Raw genomic sequence first — 20,360 nt, 5'->3', positions numbered from 1 at the left:
GTTCCACAAGGTTCTGTACTTGGACCAATACTATTTACTTGATATATGCTTCCTTTAGGCAACATTATTAGGAATCACTCCATTAACTTTCATTGCTATGCAGATGATACACAGTTATATCTATCGATCAAGCCCGATGAAATTAATCAATTACCTAAATTACAAACATGTCTTAAGGAAATTAAAAACCTGGATGAGCTGCTATTTTCTGATGTTAAACTCAGAAAAAAACAAAATTCTTGTACTTGGCCCAAAAAACCTCGGAGACTCACTGTCTACAGATATAGTTACTCTAGATGGCATTACCTTGGCCTCTAGCACCACTGTCAGGAATCTTGGAGTTATCAGGACATGTCATTTAATTCCCATATAAAGCAAACATCTAGGACTGCCTTCTTTCAATTACGTAATATTACAAAAATTAGACACATCCTGTCACAGACGGATGCAGAAAAACTAATCCATGCATTTGTGGATTACTGCAACTCCTTATTATCAGGTTGCCCCAATAAGTCCATTAAGAAGCTCCAAGTAATTCAGAACACTGCAGCACGAGTACTGACAGAAACTAGCAAAAGAGATCACATCTCTCCTGTACTATCTTCTCTGCACTGGCTCCCTTTAAAATTTCTTTTCTCTACATATCTTAAAGAGCTTATAGCACCCTGTTACCCCTCCAGAACATTGCATTCTCTGAATGCTGGGCTACTTGTGGTTCCTATAGTCTCTAAAAGTAGAACAGGAGCCAGAGCCTTCAGTTACCAAGCTCCTCTCCTGTGGAACCAGCTTCCAGTTGTGGTTCGGGAGGCAGACACCCTCTCCACATTTAAGAGTAGGCTTAAAATGTTTCTCTTTGATAAAGCTTATAGCTAGGGCTGGCTCAGGTGAGCCCTGAACCATCCCTTAGTTATGCTGCTATAGGCCTATACTATCTGGGGGTTTTCCCATGATCGATGTGCTCCTCTCTTCCTCTCTCTTTCTGCACTCATTCATGTCCCATTAATGCATGTTACTAACTTCACTTCTTCCCCGGAGTTCTTGTGCTTTCTCATCTCGCAGGTTCTCATGGATTCCTGGTGGAGCTTCCTGCCATGGTCCTGCTTGACTGCCATTGCTAATATTACTGATATTATTGTTATTATTATTATTACTAGTATTATTACTACAGTTAATATTATTACTATAATCACTGGTCATTGTCCCCCATCATTGTTGTCGTCGCAATCATCTTTTTCATGTTCATCATCATCAGTCACTACTATTAGTTGTTGCTACTGTTGTTGCTGTGCACCTCTGTCTGTCTGTCTGTCTGTCTGTCTGTCTCTCTTTCTCTTACCCCAACTGGTCGAGGCAGCCGACCATCTACCTATAGAGCCGAAGGGTCTGTCCTAGGTTGCTGCCTGTTAAAAGGCAGTTTTTCATTGCCGCCGTTGCCAAGTGCTTGCTCATGATGGTACTGTTGGGTCTCTGTAAATAATGTTATAAGGAGTTAAGTCTAGACCTGCTCTATTTGAAAAGGGTCCTGAGATAACTTCTGTTATGAATTGGAGCTATACAAATAAAATTGAATTGAATTGGAAATTGAATGTTCAGAGTATCCCGAATTAGAGAGGTGTTTCATACTATTTCACCCACCCTCAACCAATCTACTTTTAATCAGAATGTTTGTTTTTAGGACCTGACCCGCCCGATCCACAGATTTACCACAATGCCCGCCATTTCAACAGGCGCACCTACTCTGCACTCCCGGCCGCGGGTTGTTGTGGCAAAGTCTGTTACCCCTCAGATAGTGTTACACATATCAACAGGAGAACAGACTCCGATACAACATGGGTTTTGTCTTTCTATCCATTTTTCAGCAACAAGTGCTACATACTTTTGAGTGCTAGAAACTAACTGCCTAAGAGCTACATATTGATGATGTTTTATTTTTGTGAGCCACAGCAAGTTGGCATCACCCTGGTTCCTTTGACAAAAAGCAATGGGACCATTGGATTTTGGATTGTTGCTGAAAATAAGCTATGTGGTAAACATAGGATTATGATACATACACATTTTATTGAATGAGATAATCAAATGAACACCACTTTATGAACGTTATGCTATAAATTGACATTTTCACAGTTGGAAGGCAGACCTTGCACTGTACTTGGGTATTGTTCCCCTTTCTGACAAAATAAAGGTGAAGTCCCCATTTTTATTAAATTAAAATGTATTGTAATTTGTAATAAAAAACGTGCTTGTATCCTGATTACTTAACCCTGTTAGATGTAATCAGTTACTCCTCAAGCCTGCCTGTGAGTTCATTTGGATTCAACCACAAAGATTAAGAATATGTTATTTAAAAAGTGTTCCAAGAACCAATTCATTTCCTGAATCAACTAACGTTAACGTTATTCATTCCCAGCAACTTGACACTTAATTCCAGTTAGAAAAAAAGATACCTAAGATAATTTGGAGGATTTGGGACTTGGGATTTGAGTGCAAAGACTTTAGACTTACTTGTGACTTGCAAAACAATGACTCAGTCCCACCAACAGAAGTTTATATTAATGCCTAATCTAGGCGTATGCAATGAGCATATCATTGTGCTCAGATTTAAGTGATTTTTTTTAAAAAAGATTTAAAAACCCAGACTGGGCAAGCCTTTGATACTCAGACACACTCAACACCCTGTTCTACATCGGGATCCATGTACTGGGAGGCTTCTATGGGAGACTCCTGCATGAGGAGGTACAGTCAATTCTTCAATGCGTCTTTCAGTTTATTTTTACCTCAGCATAGGAAGAGGTGCAGAAAAAGACAAGACAAGACAAAGTGTGAAAGACAAATGAAAAAACCTAGTCACTTGCAAAAATGATGTGAGAGAGATTTTGACAGAGCAACTATCCTAGTCTTGCTCCAGCTACCTAGAGGCAATGCCTGTCCTGCTAAATGAGATAATGTTTGACAATTAATAGCTTTCAAAGATGAGCTGTGATTGCACTGGAAGCAGCTTTTAATTGGAGACAAGAGGAGTGAGGAAGGAAGCAGGTTCCTTTGTCTAATCCATCCCCTCAGAAGAAAAGCTTGTAGTAGGACACAGAAATGGCTTTACATACGGTCAGTTTATGATACTTCAAATTCAAACATGTTTTTCACTGTAATGAGTGGATGTACAACCTTTTCATACAGTAAGGTGCACTCTACAGGATAAAATCATGATACTGCTTTAAACCCATTGACATGTTTTGTTGTAATTAGACCTGATTAGCATTCCATTTGCATACACAGGGAGAAGACTGGAACAGATTTGCTGTTAGTGTGCAGGCTTTGTTTCTACTCAAGTTTGGCTTGTTTGTTCAACATACACACAAATGCACACATCACTCCTCAGGATAAAAAAAGTCCACACACATGCTCAAACACAAATATACATAAGCATACCTGGAAGCCTCTCTGCTCCATCAGTCTCACGGTGAAACTACACAGTTTGAAGGTTTTAAGGTTAATTGCCTTGTTCAAGTGAACATCAGCTGCCCTTACATGGAGTCAAATCTCCTCTCTGCTGCACCTTAAGGCAACTGGAAACCTTTTTGGAAGTACTAGAGATCAACAGTAACACCTTCAGCTGGGATGAGATTAGGTGACCTGAACAAAATCCATGTGGAGTGCAAATTGGGCTACGAGGGAAAGAAAGTTAATTGCTAGTGGAGAAAAATATCCAGCTGGTTCAGTAGATATATTCACTGGGGATGAACCACAGGCTCAACTCATTGTTGCTACACATTGCCTTGGTGATTTTCTTTTTGGTGATTTAGAGTTATCTTTAAGATTTGAGCCTGTGTTGATGACACCTGTGTTTAGTTGAGGTAACTGCAAACATTTAAACATTTAAGAATAAAAAATGATACACTAACATGCACAAGTCTTCACAAGGCTCACAACTCCATTCTGGTCCCGAGTAAAACGAAACCATTACTAATCTCACAGTTCCAATTAAAAAAAGATTGCGTGGCTGCATGCGCAACTGGGTGATTAAATAGGATTACCAGGAAAAGAGCTCTAAATAAGTAAACTCTGGAATCATTTTAAAGTGGTGGATAACTGAGGTTACTTGGGTTTACCCCCACTACACACCTGCTCTGTAGCTTGCTCACAGTGAAACAGATAGCTCACTAGCTAGCTAACCTATTAATGGGAATAGTAAATGGCATATTAACAAGAAGTGGTAAAGCTGTATAAACCCGCCTCTTGCTTATTTTGATGGGCTGTCTGGTCCAAGTGTGACCCTGAGGAGCGCTGTGCTGAAAAGTTAAGTTAAATATTTTTATGTGAGGAGTGCACACTAGTCACGCTGTACCATGACAAAACAATGGTTTTGCAGGTGATAGGTTAGGGTTGATAAAAACTGTTTTACATTCACATTGAAAACCTTTTTAAACATTTCACAAGATTACTGCAATTTGCTACTTTCTCCTACATGTACAAAGAAATAAAAGTAATACAGTTGCATACATATACTAACTGGACATACAATACTGAGCACCTATTTTCATTCCTTGATGACCTCAGTAAAAGACTTTGTGAGGTAAAGAGTGTAACTGTATGGGACAGTTTGTGGTGTTGACTGAGGCCTGCTCAACTGTTATTGGATTACATAGCTAAAAGATGCGGGATTTAGGAAGAGTCAATTAGATTATTTCAATTTGTATGGTTATGAGTATTTATGGTGAAATTAATTAGTTATTTTCAATTCCTGAAATGCGGACTGTGTTGGAGCATTGGCAGCTGTGGCTGGAGGTAGAGTGGGTTGGAAACTAATCGTAAGGTTGGCAGTTTGATTCCTGGCTCTTCTCACTGCATGTCAAAGTATCCTTGATACTAAAATATCCAAGATACTGAACCCAAAATTGCTCCAGATGCTTTGCCATCACTGTGTGAATGACTGAATGTGCCATTAAGTGTAAAAGCGTTTTGTATGGTCAGAAGACTAGAAAGGCGCTATACAGGTACAATCCATTTACCATTTGGAGTGCTTGTGGTAATATGAAAAGGTGAAATGGCATAAGTGCAATGCACAAATACTGAGTGTGTAATAGCAGCTACAGTAGCAAGTATAATATTATGCTAATGTCGATATCCTAGGATGGTTTTCCCCTAAACAAATAATTTCTTCATATTTTTAACTGCTAAGGATCACTGGCTTTCAATTAAGTGCTGAAAAACAAACAAAGCATTCAATATCTGTATCTGTCATGATGCCTGGCTGGTTCACCTTCTTTTGTCTGCTCACACACACGTGTGCACTGTGCACACACACACTGCAATAATAGTCTGCACCCACACATTCCATCAACTTGCTATCAAACAGGTGCCTCCCTAATTATATCACTCTGACCCTTTATCCCAGCTCATCAGACATACACACACACCTATACACACACACACACACACACACACACACACACACACACACAGCAGCACTCACGTAGCTGGTGGATGTCTTTCCAGGCCCTGCTGGCAGGACATGCAGTGATGGTGACCACTGGACAGGAGTTTCCAGCCAGAGTGCTACAAAGAATTTGCTGCCGGAAAAACACCTTGGCAGGATCCACTGATTTCTGCAGTACCTTCAGATGAGCCTGACAGACACAATAAATGTAAGAGTATGTAAAGTAGACATGTAGGTTCTGTTGTACATATGCATACATGCATTTGCAGTAGCTACCAAATGAATTTTGAAGGAAATGCAGCAGCGCAACTATCATATATGCAGATAATATGCAGTCGCTTAGGGGCCCACAGCAGCCCAGGGCCCATAACTGACCACTCAGATTTGCACTAGTGCTATAATCTTGATTGTCATGAGCTGAACAGACATCAGATGCAGCCAATCAATTGACATGTTGTTTATAGTAGCCAGTGAGCTAAGGTTATGCCTCTGTGTATTATTTTATTGGCTTATACCTCTACAGTATGTACATTTATGTTGTACAATAATCAATCTACAGTTGTGTTTTGTGTATATAATGACATGACATCCTTTGTCTCTGTCTCTGTCCTTCTGTCCTTACCTCTGTCCTCTCTGTCTCTGTCTCTCTGTCAATTCAATTCAATTCAAATGGCTTTATTGGCATGACATAACACTGTACATATTGCCAAAGCAAGTGTTTGGAATTAAAAATAATAATAGCAATTAAAGCTGCAAGCCACGCCACGTGCCGTCGTAACAAGTGCGGACCACAACATGAAAATGTCACGTAAATCAGCTCAAAATCGCCACGCAGCACTTACTTCCTGTTGCCACTAGGTGGCGCTATCACTATGTGTTCAGGGCGGGACTCTTATCAGACAAGTGAAGTTTGGAGCCGATTGGACAATGTACTCTCAAGTTATAGCGAATTCGTGTTTCGTGGCGATACATCAAAATTTCCCGCCACGCCACAGACACGCCCCCTCACCACAGTCAACATATATCAACAACAATGTGTTTTGCATTTTATGAGTAAATTTCAGCTGGATCTGATCATCCTGCTAGGAGGAGAACATGAAAGCATAAAACGTGATACTTCCTGTTGCCAAAGTTCTTCATTTTAAAGAGCGCCACCAAGTGGCGATGGCCTGAAATTGTGCATGATGGCTAAGGAAGACATGGGGAACTATGGCCCCAAGGTTGGTGTCAATCGGACATACCAATGTCGAAAAATACTCCACTTCCTCTTTTGAACAAAAATCCACAGGCGGTGCTAATTTTATAACATGCTTATTTTTAGAGATATAAAAATTCTTTCAATTAGTTTATTATTAGGATGGTCCCCAGATGCTACGTGCAACATTTTGTGCGAATCGGACAAAGCACATAGGAGGAACACGAAAAAGTAGTTTACGGACATTTTGTGCTCTAGCCAGAAAAAAACAATGGGGGGTGATGGGCGTGGCCTATATGGGGAGATTCAGCTCCATTCACCGAACGCGTGGATATAAGTTTTTTGAATGTGTGACAAACTATACAAAAGTTATTAGCCTAAACGCACTTTAAAATATAAAACGTGATACTTCCTGTTGCCACTAGGTGCCGCTCTCACTATTACAGAATATTATCACATAGACGTGTTCAGGGCGGGACTCTTATCAGACATGTGAAGTTTCAGTCGGATCATGTATGCAGAAGTCATGACGAATCCCTCGTTTTATGGCGAAGGATCGAAATTGGATGCCACGGGACACCACGCCACGGGCAGGAGGTTTGACGAAAAAAACTGAAGAGGACAACTTTTAATGGTGAATGTGTTTAGATGGGCTGTGTCCAAATCTGAAGTCGGTCCAATAAATGCCCTAGGAGGAGTTTGTTCAAATACAACATGTGCAAATGGCCACAAAATCCAAAATGGCCGACTTCCTGTTGGGTTTGAGGTATGGGTCCAAGAGACTTTTTTGCTTCTTTTATAATGATACACATGCGTAGCAATTTTCATACATGTCAGTCATACGTGTCTTGGGGGCTGACTCTGGGGGGCGTGGCTAAGCCATTTTGCGACGCCCATCCACGGAACCAAGACAATTCAATTCAATTCAATTTTATTTGTATAGCGCCAATTCATAACAGAAGTTATCTCAGGACACTTTTCAAATAGAGCAGGTCTAGACCGAACTCTTTAAAACATTAATTACAGAGACCCAACAGTACCACCATGAGCAAGCACTTGGCGACAAGGGCAAGGAAAAACTGCCTGTTAAAAGGCAGAAACCTAGGACAGATCTTCCGGCTCTAGGTGGGTGGTCGTCTGTCTCGACCAGTTGGGGTAAGAGAGAGAGAGAGAGAGAGAGAGACAGAGAGAGAGAGAGCGAGAGACAGACAATACCTCGGCGTTCGGAACCACTGAATTCTGTGCAAAGTTTCATGAGTTTTCAGGCATGTTTAGTCCCCCCAAAAGTGTGAATCTTTTTGATTTTTGCCGCGTCGCCATGGCAACATGGTTCCATGCAAATTCTTAAGATTCATAACATGTGATCCTCATCCTCCTAAGGAACTTCTCACATAATTTCAGCTGGATCTGGTCAATATGCTTGAAGATATAAATAAACGTACAAAAAATACATTTCCTTTCACCACTAGGTGGCGCTCTCACTATAACTGAATATTATCACATAGGCATGTTCAGGGCAGGACTCTTATCAGACAAGTGAAGTTTGGAGCCGATTGGACAATGTACACATTTAAGTTACAGCAAATTCGGGTTTTGTGGCGGTACATCAAAATTTCCCACCACGCCACAGACACGCCCACTCATCGCAGTCATCACATATCATCAACAATGTGTTTTGCATTTTATAAGTAAATTTTAGCTGGATCTGATCATCCTGCTAGGAGTAGAACATGAAAGTATAAAACGTGATACTTCCTGTTGCCACTAGGTGGCGCTCTGACTATTACTGAATATTATCACATAGACGTGTTCAGGGCGGGACTCTTATCGAACATGTGAAGTTTCGTTGCAGTCGGATCATGTATGCAGAAGTAATGATTAATCCCTCTTTCATGGCGAAGGTTTGAAATTGCACGACACGGGACGCCACGCCACATCCACGATGTTCAACGAAAACAACAAAACAACTTTTAATGGTGAATGTGTTTAGATGGCTGTGTCCAAATCTGAAGTCAGTCCGATAAATGCCCTAGGAGGAGTTCGTTCAAATACAACGTGTGTAAATAGCCAAAAATGGCCACAAAATCCAAAATGGCGGACTTCCTGTTGGGTTTGAGGTATGGGTCCTTGAGACTTTTCTCCTTCTTTTATCATGATACACATGTGTAGCAATTTTCGTACATGTGGGCCTTATGTGTCTTGGGGGCTGATTCTGGGTGGTGTGGCTTAGCCGTTTTGCGGCGCCCGTGCACGGGCACAATGTCATATCGGTATTTTCGCTACGTTTGAATTTTGTGCAAATTTTCATGGCATTTTGAGCATGTTGCGGGGGCCAAATATGCGTTAGAAGGGGCAGAATAATAATAACAATAATTCCTAGAGGAACAATAGGGTCTTGCACTTGTCAGTGCTCGATCCCTAATAAGAAACATAGCAAATACAATAGGGACCTCCAGTGGTCGCTGGCTCAGTCCCTAATAAAGGAAAACAATATTTACAATAAATTAATTATAATCTATACTGTTGGTATCTCTCTCTCTCTCTCTCTCTCTCTCTCTCTCTCTCTCTCTCATCTTCTATAGCACGGCTATCTTTAGGGACCGAGCCGGCAACCGCTGGAGGTCCCTATTGTTTTTGCTCTATTTCTTACCTATTCTTCTTCTTCTTATTATTATTTTCAGCCCCCCTCGACTGCATTTTTGCCCCCCTGAACATATACAAAAACTAAATTTTATTTGGCAAAGTTGTCAGGCCTGGTGGAAATGGGGATATTCAATGCGTCGCTTTTGGGTTGGCCACTAGGTGGCGCTACTATCATAAAAAATGCATTTAGGCTAATAACTTCTGCATAGTTTGTCGCACATTCAAAACCCTTGTATCCACGCGTTCGGTAAAGGGAGCTAAATCTCCCCATATAGGCCACGCCCACTTCGGCCTATAATTTTTCTCCGCTAGAGCGCAAAATGTCCATAAACTACTTTTCCGTGTTCCCCCATGCGCTTTGTCCGATTCGCACAAAAATGTTCACGTAGCATCTGAGGACCCTCATAATAAAAAAGTGATTAAAAGAATTTTGATATTTCAAAAAACCAGCACGTTATAAAATTAGCACTTCCTGTGGATTTTTCATCCAAAAAGGAAGTGGACCATTTCTCCACATTGGTATGTCCGATTGACACCAAGCTTGGGTCCATGGTTCCACACGTCTTCCTTAGGCATCATGCACAATTTCAGGCCATTGCCACAAGGTGGCGCTCTTTAAAATGAAGAAGTTTATATCTCTACAACGGTATGTGTGATTAAGATGAAACTTGATACGATGCTTCCCCATGGCTCCCTGAGGCTCACTAAAAAATGTGTCAACAATCCGCCACTAGGTGGCGGTCTGGGGGCATGGTAAATCACTGTGCAGAGACCGTAATAGAATATGAAATTCACAGGGCACGTGTAGACTGGTTCCTGTAGCTCACACACAAAAAATTGTGTTTGTCTTGTTTGTAGCGCCCCCTACAGGAATTTTAAAAAAGCAGCCCCGGCGCCACGTTTCACCGATATGTACGAAACTCGGTAGACATGTGTAACATGCCGGGACGTATAAAAAAGCCTCTTGGATCCATACCCAAAACCCCACAAAGTCGGCCATTTTGATTTTGATTTTCACTTTCGGCGAACTTTTTGCATTGTATTTGAACTAACTCCTCCTAGGGAATTTATCGGATATGCTTCAAAATTTGTGAGTACAGTCAAAAAATGGTTCTGATTAAAAGTTGTGCTATTTGTGCATGTATGTTGAAGGCGTGTCCGTGGCGTGCTGTCAAAGTTGGCCATTTTGAATTCCGTGCGCATTTTCGGTGAATTTTTCGCCTTGTATTTGAATGAACTCCTCCTAGGGAATTCATCGGATCTGCTTCAAATTTTTTGAGTACAGTCAAAAAATGGTTCTGATTAAAAGTTGTGCTATTTGTGCATGTACATTAAAGGGCGTGTCTGTGGCGTGGCATCAAAGTCAGCCATTTTGATTTTTTTGGTCATTTTTGGTGATTTTTCGTGTTGTATTTGAACGAACTCCTCCTAGGGAATTTATTGAATGTACTTCAAAATTAGTCAGTACAGTCAAAAAATTGTGCTGATTAAAAGTTCTGCTATTTGAGACTGTACGTTGAACGGCGTGTCTGTGGCGTGAGGTCAAAGTTGGCCACTTTGAATTCTGTCGTCATACAAACTGATTGAAAAGTTGAGCTATTTGTGACTGTACATCAAACCGTGTGCCAGTGACAACTTGTCGATTTCAGCAGATTCGCCATAAATTAGTGCTCATAACTTCAGTGTGCAATGTACAATCTCCAATAAACTTAATATATTCTGAAACAGTTTTGCCCTGAACACGTCCTCATAACTTCAGCATACATGGTCCAATCTCAATGAAACTTCACGTGTTTGATAACAGTCTCGCCTTGAACATGTCTACATGACAACATTCAGACATAGTGATAGCGCCACCTACTGGCAACAGGAAGTAAGCGCTACGTGGCGATTTTGAGCTGATTTACGTGAGATTTTCATGTTGTGGTCCGTACGTGTTACGACGGCACGTGACACGGCCGCAGCACGCCCCGAGTTGCGTGGAGTGCGAGGTCCCGCTCAACGCTGCTTGCAGCTTTAATTTCAATTAATTTAGCTGTCAACACTGCAGTGCATTACACTGCTACTGGTTGTTTTAAAGCTGCATGCTAAAGCATTATTCATGTTTTTATGTCTCTGTTTAGACAACTCAAAATACTTGTTTTTGGGTTGCATTTTAAAGGTCCAATGTGGATTTAGTGACATCTAACAGTGTAGTTGCAGATCTCAACTCTGGAGAAATACGGTTGCCGAGAAACTCACGAAAAACGTGAATTTCCATTCTGGGCTACTTCTGATTAGCCAATAAGTCTGAATGTTTATACTCTTTGTTTGTCACCTGACTTCAACGGCACATGCTAGAGAGGCACCCACAGAGTCCTAATTTGAATGTATAGGGCCAGAACTATTTCTAACTTTTTTGGGGGGCCTATGAACACTGTTGGAGTGGGGGGCAAAAAACTTGGACTTATATTATTTGATCTAAACTTTTTTTTTAGCAAGCACCATGCACGAGGACCTTTTTGTTTTGTGGTCACTTTATGATGTTTACCATTTCATTTATATCTGGGTGCAAAATGAGAAAAAGAGAAATAATCAGAATAACCATACTGCATCTGCTAGCACTATGTCCCATGACCAGTACACCGATTTCTTGATTACATTTGTATATCAGAAGGTTTACCTGAAACTTTTCTAGAGGAGATATATACACACAAATTATTAATCATCAACTTAAAAAAAAAAATCTTCATCTTTGCAGGGACATCAGTGCAGTGTAGTTGCCCCTTTGGGTCAAATAAAGGTCTTAAACTCGAATTTGACCTCAGCCACTACAACAGTAAAATCCTCCTCTTTTTACATTACTGCATAAATCATTATCTGTTGTTCTTTGTGACTTTTTATTAAATCTCAATGAGACTGCCTGACTAAATACATGTTTTTTATTGTGTTTCAATGGTGTATTTCTCTTTTCTATTTCCTCTGCTCTCTGAAGAAACTCACAAACTTTGTCACTGTATGACATGTGTTCTTCATTTGTGCTCTATTGCATGTTGCAACAAACGGGGTCAAGCTGCCCTGACTGAGTCGCATTCCTCCCAGGCCTGCCTAATTTATAATGCTGGTTAGCATCATAGCCAGGCTAGTGTTAAGGGCAGCCCACACCAATAACTATCTATAATAATAACTATAAATGTGTCTTTTTAAAAATCTTTCTCACTCAAGTGGATGGTGGATTTCATATCACAATTATAACGACAGCAAAGGATAACGATATGGTTGGGATGACTTTAAAAGAAATTTGATGAATTATATTTTGATATACAACTTATCAAATAATATTAGGCTGCAAATTACACATGAAAAACATAATTTTACCTGAGACATACTGGCGAACAGTCTTTAGCACTGAGGGGTCTCTTAAGTTTTTAATAATGTTCTCTTTTTTTTTATATCAGTACGTAGATATGTAAGTATGAATAAAATGTGTCTCTCATACTCTCAAAACAGAGTATCAGATTCTCTTATCCCCCAGAGCAAGTTCAATCCAGAGCATAGGAAACCTGCCAAATGGTAATTGGTAAATGGACTAGTATAGTACAGAGTTTACAGTAAAGTGATAACAAATAAAGACCAAAGTACAATTACTTTTGTTTTTATTTTAGCTTTAACACATTGTGATCAACGAACAAAGAGACAGAGACCATACCAAAGAGACCACACTAACAGCCTAATAAATGACAACTGTAGCATTAACATTTGTGTTTTGTTGAAATTGTCTTTACTTTCTTATGGTTTGGATAACCAGAGACCCCACAGCTGTATGTACAAAAACAATAATTTGTTTTTCTTATATATGTCTTCTTGTCTTATATAATTATATTATTATTATATAATTCAAGTTAACAATAAGTAGAATCTAGGAGGTTGGTGATTTGAATTCTTCACTAGACTGGCAAGAGAAAAGAATAAAATTACATATAAAAAGTGAAGGGCTTAGCAACTTAATGCATGACTGACAGACAGACAGACAGACAGACAGACAGACAGACAGACAGATTAACTAGATAAATCAGTACCTTCAGAGCAGAGTATGTGTAGGGGTAATGGTAGGCCAGGTAGCAAACGTCCTCGTTGTGTTTGAAGGTGATGGTAAAGGTCAGAGTATAAAAGGTTGTTCTCTTTCTGCCCCGAGCTGGACAAAAGTGGTTTCTAGAAGGAAAAATATAGTGAATGAAAAAAATAAAAAGTGTGTAGATAAAAGATCAGTCTCCAGTAGTGTCTGTAGGCTGTATCATATGTTTTATCAGTCCCTTATGACTAATTCCTACTAGGTTTTGTGTATCCTAAAAAAGAGGACAGTTTTCTGAAATATTCTGGCACAATAAAAGTTAATGAAGGGATCAAGTTGCTATCCTGCACTTTCTGCAAAATCATATATTTCCATGGACAGAGCCATCTCAGCGGTTTGAAGTCACACATGCGATTGGACTGCCAGCATCTCTTTTAGGTGATAAAAATACCTGAAATAACAAACTTCAGTTCCGCTCCTGACCCAGTGTGGTCTACCTTCCAGAGCTTCCTTTACTGAGTACAGCACTGGCTGCATTCCTGCAGTACACACGCACACGCACACACACACACACACACACACACACACACACACACACACAGATAGACAGTCACCCACATAAGACAGCCATGGTGTTATCACACAGCAGTAAACTGGTAGCTGGTGTGTGAACTGCTCCTGTGACAGTCTCCATAGTATTTCTTTATGCTACATAATAATTTTACAAGGTTTTTCTCTAATGTAATACTATTTATTTATTAATCAATAACATTTATTTATTTTATATTGACAAGTATATAGCATGGACCACTGCCACATACCAGAGTACTGCACAGTACAGCACAAGCATTTTTTTGTAGAAATATATACAAAAATACAAAACAGCACAAAACACATACAATGATACAATTAAATGACAATAAAACTTAAAGTACAGACCCAACCATGACACCCATCAACGTGTTGACATAAGACCACGCCCATCTTCAAACTCAGCCTTCATTGTGATCACTTGTACAGTTTCGTGACTGCATCTTGGTAATTTGACGCTTGAGACTGAACTTGGAAGTTAACTATTCACTTGACTTGAGATACAATAATGAATACCTGCCTATGTTTGTTTTGTTTTCATTTTAAATACTGAGTGACTTGACTTGACTCTAACCACAGTTTTTTCTATTGCTGTATTAAGCCCAGAGCCTGGTAAAGTTAAAAAGCCACTGTTCTTGTTGAATCAAACAGCATCAAATCTCTAGGTCTATCTATCTACAGTCTTTCTAAATAGGCATTTTCTGTACACTTGGATACAGACTATTTTGGTAAAGCAACCCTTTCTTCTCTTCGTTCACTTCTTCCTGAAATTAAACTGATTTCTGAGGGATGTTAAAAGAGCTATTTTCTGGTACAAAGGCCATTGTATGAACCAGTGTGTAGTATGTGTATATAAAAGAATAGTAATTGCTACTGAAGAAACTGAGTGTGTTTTGCAAACCTTTTATCTCTGTGTGTATTTAGCTGTAATAGATGGTCTATTGTGGTAGGACCCGCTGCTGAGCCTGTAGAGCTGTTTTCAGGATTTAGAGTTTAAGCCTGGTTCAGTGCCTGAAATGGGCACTGAACCTGGAATACTGGCAATTCTGCTGTGCATCGGTGTGTGAATGTGTATGAATGCGTTAGTTTCTGTTCGATGGGCTTTGCCATCGCTGTGTGAATGTGTGTCAAAGGGCGAATGTGGCATGTAGTTAAAAAGTGCTTTGAGTTGATACAAGTACAGGTCAATTTACCATTTATCATTTATGAGTTAGTGTCTGTTTGTGATGGCCTTTGCCATCACTGTATGAATATGGGTGGATGTGGCACATAGAGTAAAGCACTTTGAATGGTTAGAAGACTAGAAAGGCACTATAGGTTCAGTCCATTTACCATTATAAAAGATATGCAGTCTAAGCAAAGGTGTCATGGTTTTTTTTATTCTTTACATCACAAACTTGATTGAATCAATTATTTACCTGGCAACCATTGCCATGATTGATACCTGTTTCCTCTGAACCAAAAGAGTTCAGATTGTTTTTTGCTTTGTTTATATTTGGCACATTACTACTTACAAACAAGGCGTGCCCTTGAAGTAAGGGCCGTACGTTTAGAGGCCATTCTCCACTCAAGCAACTTTTAGGAATCCCCAGACAATTGGTAGGTGTATCACAAGACTATGTCTCTAGGGGAATTTGGTCATTTTACCATTACCCGAACTGGTCAGAAATTTTAACCCTATCTGAAGTGCGTACAAAGCTCGTGTCTGTGTGGCGTATGCATGGAGAATGTCTAGATTTTTATTACGGCGCCTATGTTAACAGATAAGCGTGGTCACACTGTGCGTCTCAGCTGCGTCTGCAGTGACGCTTCACTAGAGAGTCAAGTCTTGCCTATTTTTACCAGGAGTTGCGCGTGTCTCCCAGCAAAAGAGTACAGTGAAAGGATCTGTTGGTAGTGATAACATATTTCACTACGTTTTTTTTTTTTTTTTTAAGTAAAAGCACTGTAGTAATATTTTAATTAACACGTCTTCAAAAAGCAAAGCATTTCCAGAAGTGAGCGGGATGGAGGGCAGTATCTTTCTACTGCACACTCTCTCTCTCTTGCTCTCTCACTCGCTCGCTCAAGTAAACAAATCACACATGCTTTCTGGTTACTCGGTTCACATTTACATTTAAACTACACGGCCGTGTAAATGAAATGATGGGAACATTTCTATTTTTTATGGACAATATATAGGGAAACATAGGGCTGGCAGCAGCAGCCATGACATCCAGTCTCTGTATAACTTGAGGGAGAGCTGATTCCACATTGTTGGCCGTCAGTCAACAGTATTCCCAGTGGGTGTTGGACTACAGAAGGCAAATCCTTGTCACCAATTCTGTTTGACAGAATCTTTAGGCCCAGCTGAGGAGTGGATAATGTCCCGTTTGGTGACCTCAGGATCTTTCCTTTTTGCCCATGACATAGTTATGGCAGCTTGACTGAAGTGTGAGCAGGCACTGTGGTGCTTTTGCAGCCAGGTGAGGTTGTGTTCTCTCACAATACTTTTTCCGTGAAGTTCTGGCAATTCATACTATAGACTGTATAATTAAGAATGAATGTAGCATCTGAAGTGTCACCCATAGGTTTCTTAAACGCCACTGTGAAGCTTGTTACCAGGCTCCTGGCTCCTGTCATTAATGCTGTTTACATAATAAAACACACACAACAACTCACCATAGTTGAACTGGCTGTTGGTCTTCTCACAGTTGATGACATTAAAACGGTAAGGGACGTCTGCCACCATGTTACTGACTTCAAAGTAAAACCACTGGGTGTGCTGGGAACAGTTAACATCTGCATTCAATATGAGGTCATATTCATAGCTACAGAAAAGAAGAGAAGTGAAGATGATGGATTTTGTCCTACTGAGTTACCTGCAATAATATTCTTAGTTAGGACTTTTTTGAAGTAATAATAATATTACATTTGCCTCTTAATAACTTCTTTAACGTTATGCTCAGTGTGCCTGTGTGTTTATACCTGCGGACCTGAATAGCCTTCCTTAGGTTCCCACATTCAAATTTAGAGAAAAACCTCAAGGAATTAGATGGACTCTGAAGACTGACAGACAAAGAAGCAGACAAAGAGACAGAGATGACCAAATGGAGTTTAGGGCAAATTATTCCATTCCGTTTGAACAACAACATTAACCAACATTTTCACAATCAAATGAATTCAAAAATAATAAAAACTCAACTTTGTCTTATAAAATAGATAGCTTAAAGGACCAGTGTGTGGAATTTAGCAGCGTAGTTGCAGATAACGTCCAACTCCCTTTGGCCGCAAAAGTCACAAAAAAAAGTCTCTTCTGTGCTACTGTAAAAACATAGCAGTTCAACACGGCTGCCTCCATGGAAGGCGACCAACAGCATTTGTAGATAGAAGATTGATTAAAGGCTCATCCTAAGGTGACGAAAAGACATTAGCTACAACAACATTCTTCTTTTTTTGTTTTTTAAGTGATTAGACACTAATGAAAACATACCTATGAATATTATAAACCATTTCTGCCAATAGATCCTCCTAAATGTGGACACTGGACCTTGAAGGTGAGAGACTACAAGGAAAAACATTGTTTTTTCATGCACTGTTCAATTTTGAGATTTTGGCCCCTTTGGCTTCCATGTCCATGTCTTTTAGATTAGCAGAAAGAAAACACCCAAAATAAGATGTAAAAAGATGTAAACACAGCCCCAGTATGGAACATAAAACATAACATTTGCAGCAAGCATTCATGCATTGTTTCGTTTTGTTTCGTAAAATGAACAACAATAAAAAAATGAAAGCTGCATGTGGAAAGGTTTCGGCAACCTGCACTATCCCCCCTGCCCAAAAAGCTGATGAAGGTCTGAAACCTTGTAAAAAAAAATCTGAGACTGCAGAACTCTTATGTTACCCAAACTTTTATTATTATTATTATTTATTTTTTATTTTTGTCCAATTTATGAAATAAAACAAAACTATGTTTGCTGCAAATATTGTGTTATATTTCCTATACCCCTAAAAGGCTGTGTTTACATCTTTTCAATGAAAAATCACCAAAATATTTCATTTGTCACGGCCAAACCTTAGAATACAATTGTATATTTGAGTTGTTTGCATACCTTTCGTCTTCCAGGTCAAACACTACCTGGTTGATGATGTCATCAGTATTCAGGAAACGTTGGACATCTTCAAACACTTTCTGCCTGATAAAGACAAGCACATACAGGCAAACAAATATTAATACTGTGTTTAAAGTACATAAAAAGCTATAGATGTGACCAGGGGCACCACCAGGAATTTTGGGCCCCATGACAAAAAAATCTAATTGGGCCCCCTCTGCGCAGCTGTTGTCACCACATCTCTCGGACCTAACTGTCCCATCAAAAGCTTTACATAACTCTAATTAAAGGCTTGCAACTGTCTTGCTTCTTGTAGTTCAATACTAGTAAAAGCACAATATTTACTGCTGGTGATTTGTACAATGACGCTGACTGGCCTGTCATTGAACACAATGTTGCTCACCTTCTTCACTGGGACAGGGAGGGGTACAGTGATGGGGAGACTTGGAGGGTACAGTGATGGGGAGATAGGGGTGCTGCTGACTCATCTGTTGTTAAGTCTGCTAAAAGGGGTAGGGACAATGATTTAATATGAATATCTTGCTAAATGTTTCCCTGAACTGATTAAATGGTGATTAAATGTAGGGAAACACTAGTCTGTAGCTGGCTATCTTATTTCACTATGGACATTAAGCCTATATTTTTTGGGGCCCCTGATAGTCATGGGCCCTTGGAATTGTCCTAACTTTCCCCCCCTATACGGCGTATATGTGGATGTGACATTGAATTTGCCTAGACTGCCACATCTGTTTCCACCAACCAATAACACCAAACCACCACTGTGAAACAGGATTAAAAAGTCTAAATCCTAGTGTCACCCAGAGGCTGCAGCATTGGTGAATATTGTCACATCTAACTTGGTGAAAAGGGTTTATTTCCAACGGTTTTGGTGAGTTTTGTTTTGTTTCTGTCCAGTTTAAGGTGTGCTGTATGATTAACTGCTGGGTAAAATGACTGAAAGGTTTTGTGAATATAGTCTGATTAGCCGTGGCATCCATTTGTTTTGGTCTGCTGCTGGATGCTAGATGCTGTTGCTCTAGAGCAGTAAATGTTTTGACCTTTATGACACCAAAAACTCTTAGGAATAATATGAATAATATATTGTGATATAAAGTTGGATCAAACATAGTACATGGACTTTTCACTTTAACTGATGAACAGAGGATGAATGTAATGAACCAGTAGCTGCAGTAGCTCTCTTTTGTCCTCTGGGATTCTGTCTTGATTTGGGCTTTTCATTTCCACAGCATAACTTATGAACCAATACACAGCATGAATGTCAGTCTAACCAGTTTAAATGATCAGTGTAAACTCTGATTTACTATCTTCAGCAACAGGCAGCTCCATGATGAGCTCTAGTGTTTTATAAAACCAAAGCAGTTCCTGAGAAGACAGAGGCAAAGTGGACTGGATGAGAACATTTGGGTTTGAAATGAGACACAGCTTGAAAGGTCCCTCACATTAGGCCTAATCTTATTCTACACCTGAGGCAATTTATTCGCAGAGCAGCCTAAACATTAACATTAGTTCTGTTAACTGCAGACTCCAAAAATTTTTCTCTTTTTAGATGAGCGCCAACAGACAGGCAACATAATTAGATTAAGTTCAGAGTGAAATTGCATCTTAAATGTCAGCGTCTGTTGGGCTCTTGAAAGTGCTGAGAAAATGTCTCAGAGAAGCAACGTTAAAACATTCCGTTTGCAAACACACAAATACACACACTCTTCTACATACACATTTAACCGTAATGCCATAGATACACATTCACAACATACATGCCTAGGCTCACATCCCCTCACAACTCAAAGAAAATAGACACAATAAAAGGTGAAATAAATGAAAAAAATACACATACAAAAAAAGGTGAAGTTGGGAAATAATTGTGTACCCCACATGAGTTTTCAGATCTCTTCACACAGTTCTCTTTACCGACATGCAGCTCAACATCTCAACAATGCAACAGTTAATCTCAAATCCAAATTGCACTAAGGCCTCCAAAACACTTACACTTGGAAATCTTTAATATCTTTTATTGATTGATTTATTGATTCATTGTGAACCAAGATTCCTTTACAACTAAAATAAGGTAACTTCTTTATATGTGTGTCCCACAGTAAATGTCACAGAAATGACTAATTCCAAGTGCACAAAATGAAATTAAAGTAATTCCAGTAAAGCAATACAAAACTATACATATTCATTATATGTACTTGGATAGGTTAGCTAAAGAATAAATAAATACAACAAGTCTTCAAGTACAGCTACATTACCGAAACATTATTCAACTACAAGAAACTACCAGTGTTCAAAAAAATTCAAGAAAAAAGTATTCCTCTCAAAAACCAATAGCAGCCA

General features: G+C 39.6%; 1 protein-coding gene and 1 long non-coding RNA gene across 3 annotated transcripts in view; one reads left to right on the top strand and one right to left on the bottom strand.

Annotated features, from left to right (window-relative positions):
• LOC127353683 (cytosolic carboxypeptidase 4) overlaps window positions 1-20,360 on the bottom strand; it is a 194,130-nt gene that overhangs the window by 72,429 nt on the left and 101,341 nt on the right. The window contains exons 15-20 of one of the 2 annotated variants that reach the window (XM_051383150.1): window positions 18,006-18,089; window positions 16,882-16,962; window positions 16,576-16,724; window positions 13,775-13,862; window positions 13,331-13,463; window positions 5,471-5,624 (exon numbers count right to left, since the gene is read on the bottom strand). In XM_051383150.1, coding sequence (XP_051239110.1) covers window positions 5,471-5,624; window positions 13,331-13,463; window positions 13,775-13,862; window positions 16,576-16,724; window positions 16,882-16,962; window positions 18,006-18,089 — 689 coding nt within the window. The remainder of the gene's footprint in view (window positions 1-5,470; window positions 5,625-13,330; window positions 13,464-13,774; window positions 13,863-16,575; window positions 16,725-16,881; window positions 16,963-18,005; window positions 18,090-20,360) is intronic. The other variant, XM_051383151.1, reaches the window with a different exon arrangement.
• The window catches only part of LOC127353806 (uncharacterized), a 102,068-nt gene that overhangs the window by 4,965 nt on the left and 76,743 nt on the right, over window positions 1-20,360 (top strand). The gene's annotated exons all lie outside the window — the stretch shown is intronic.

Source organism: Dicentrarchus labrax, unplaced genomic scaffold (genome assembly GCF_905237075.1).
Source record: "Dicentrarchus labrax unplaced genomic scaffold, dlabrax2021, whole genome shotgun sequence".
Lineage (NCBI taxonomy): Eukaryota > Metazoa > Chordata > Actinopteri > Moronidae > Dicentrarchus > Dicentrarchus labrax.
Note: the sequence above shows the minus strand (reverse complement) of the source record. Positions and strands in the feature narration are given on the sequence as shown.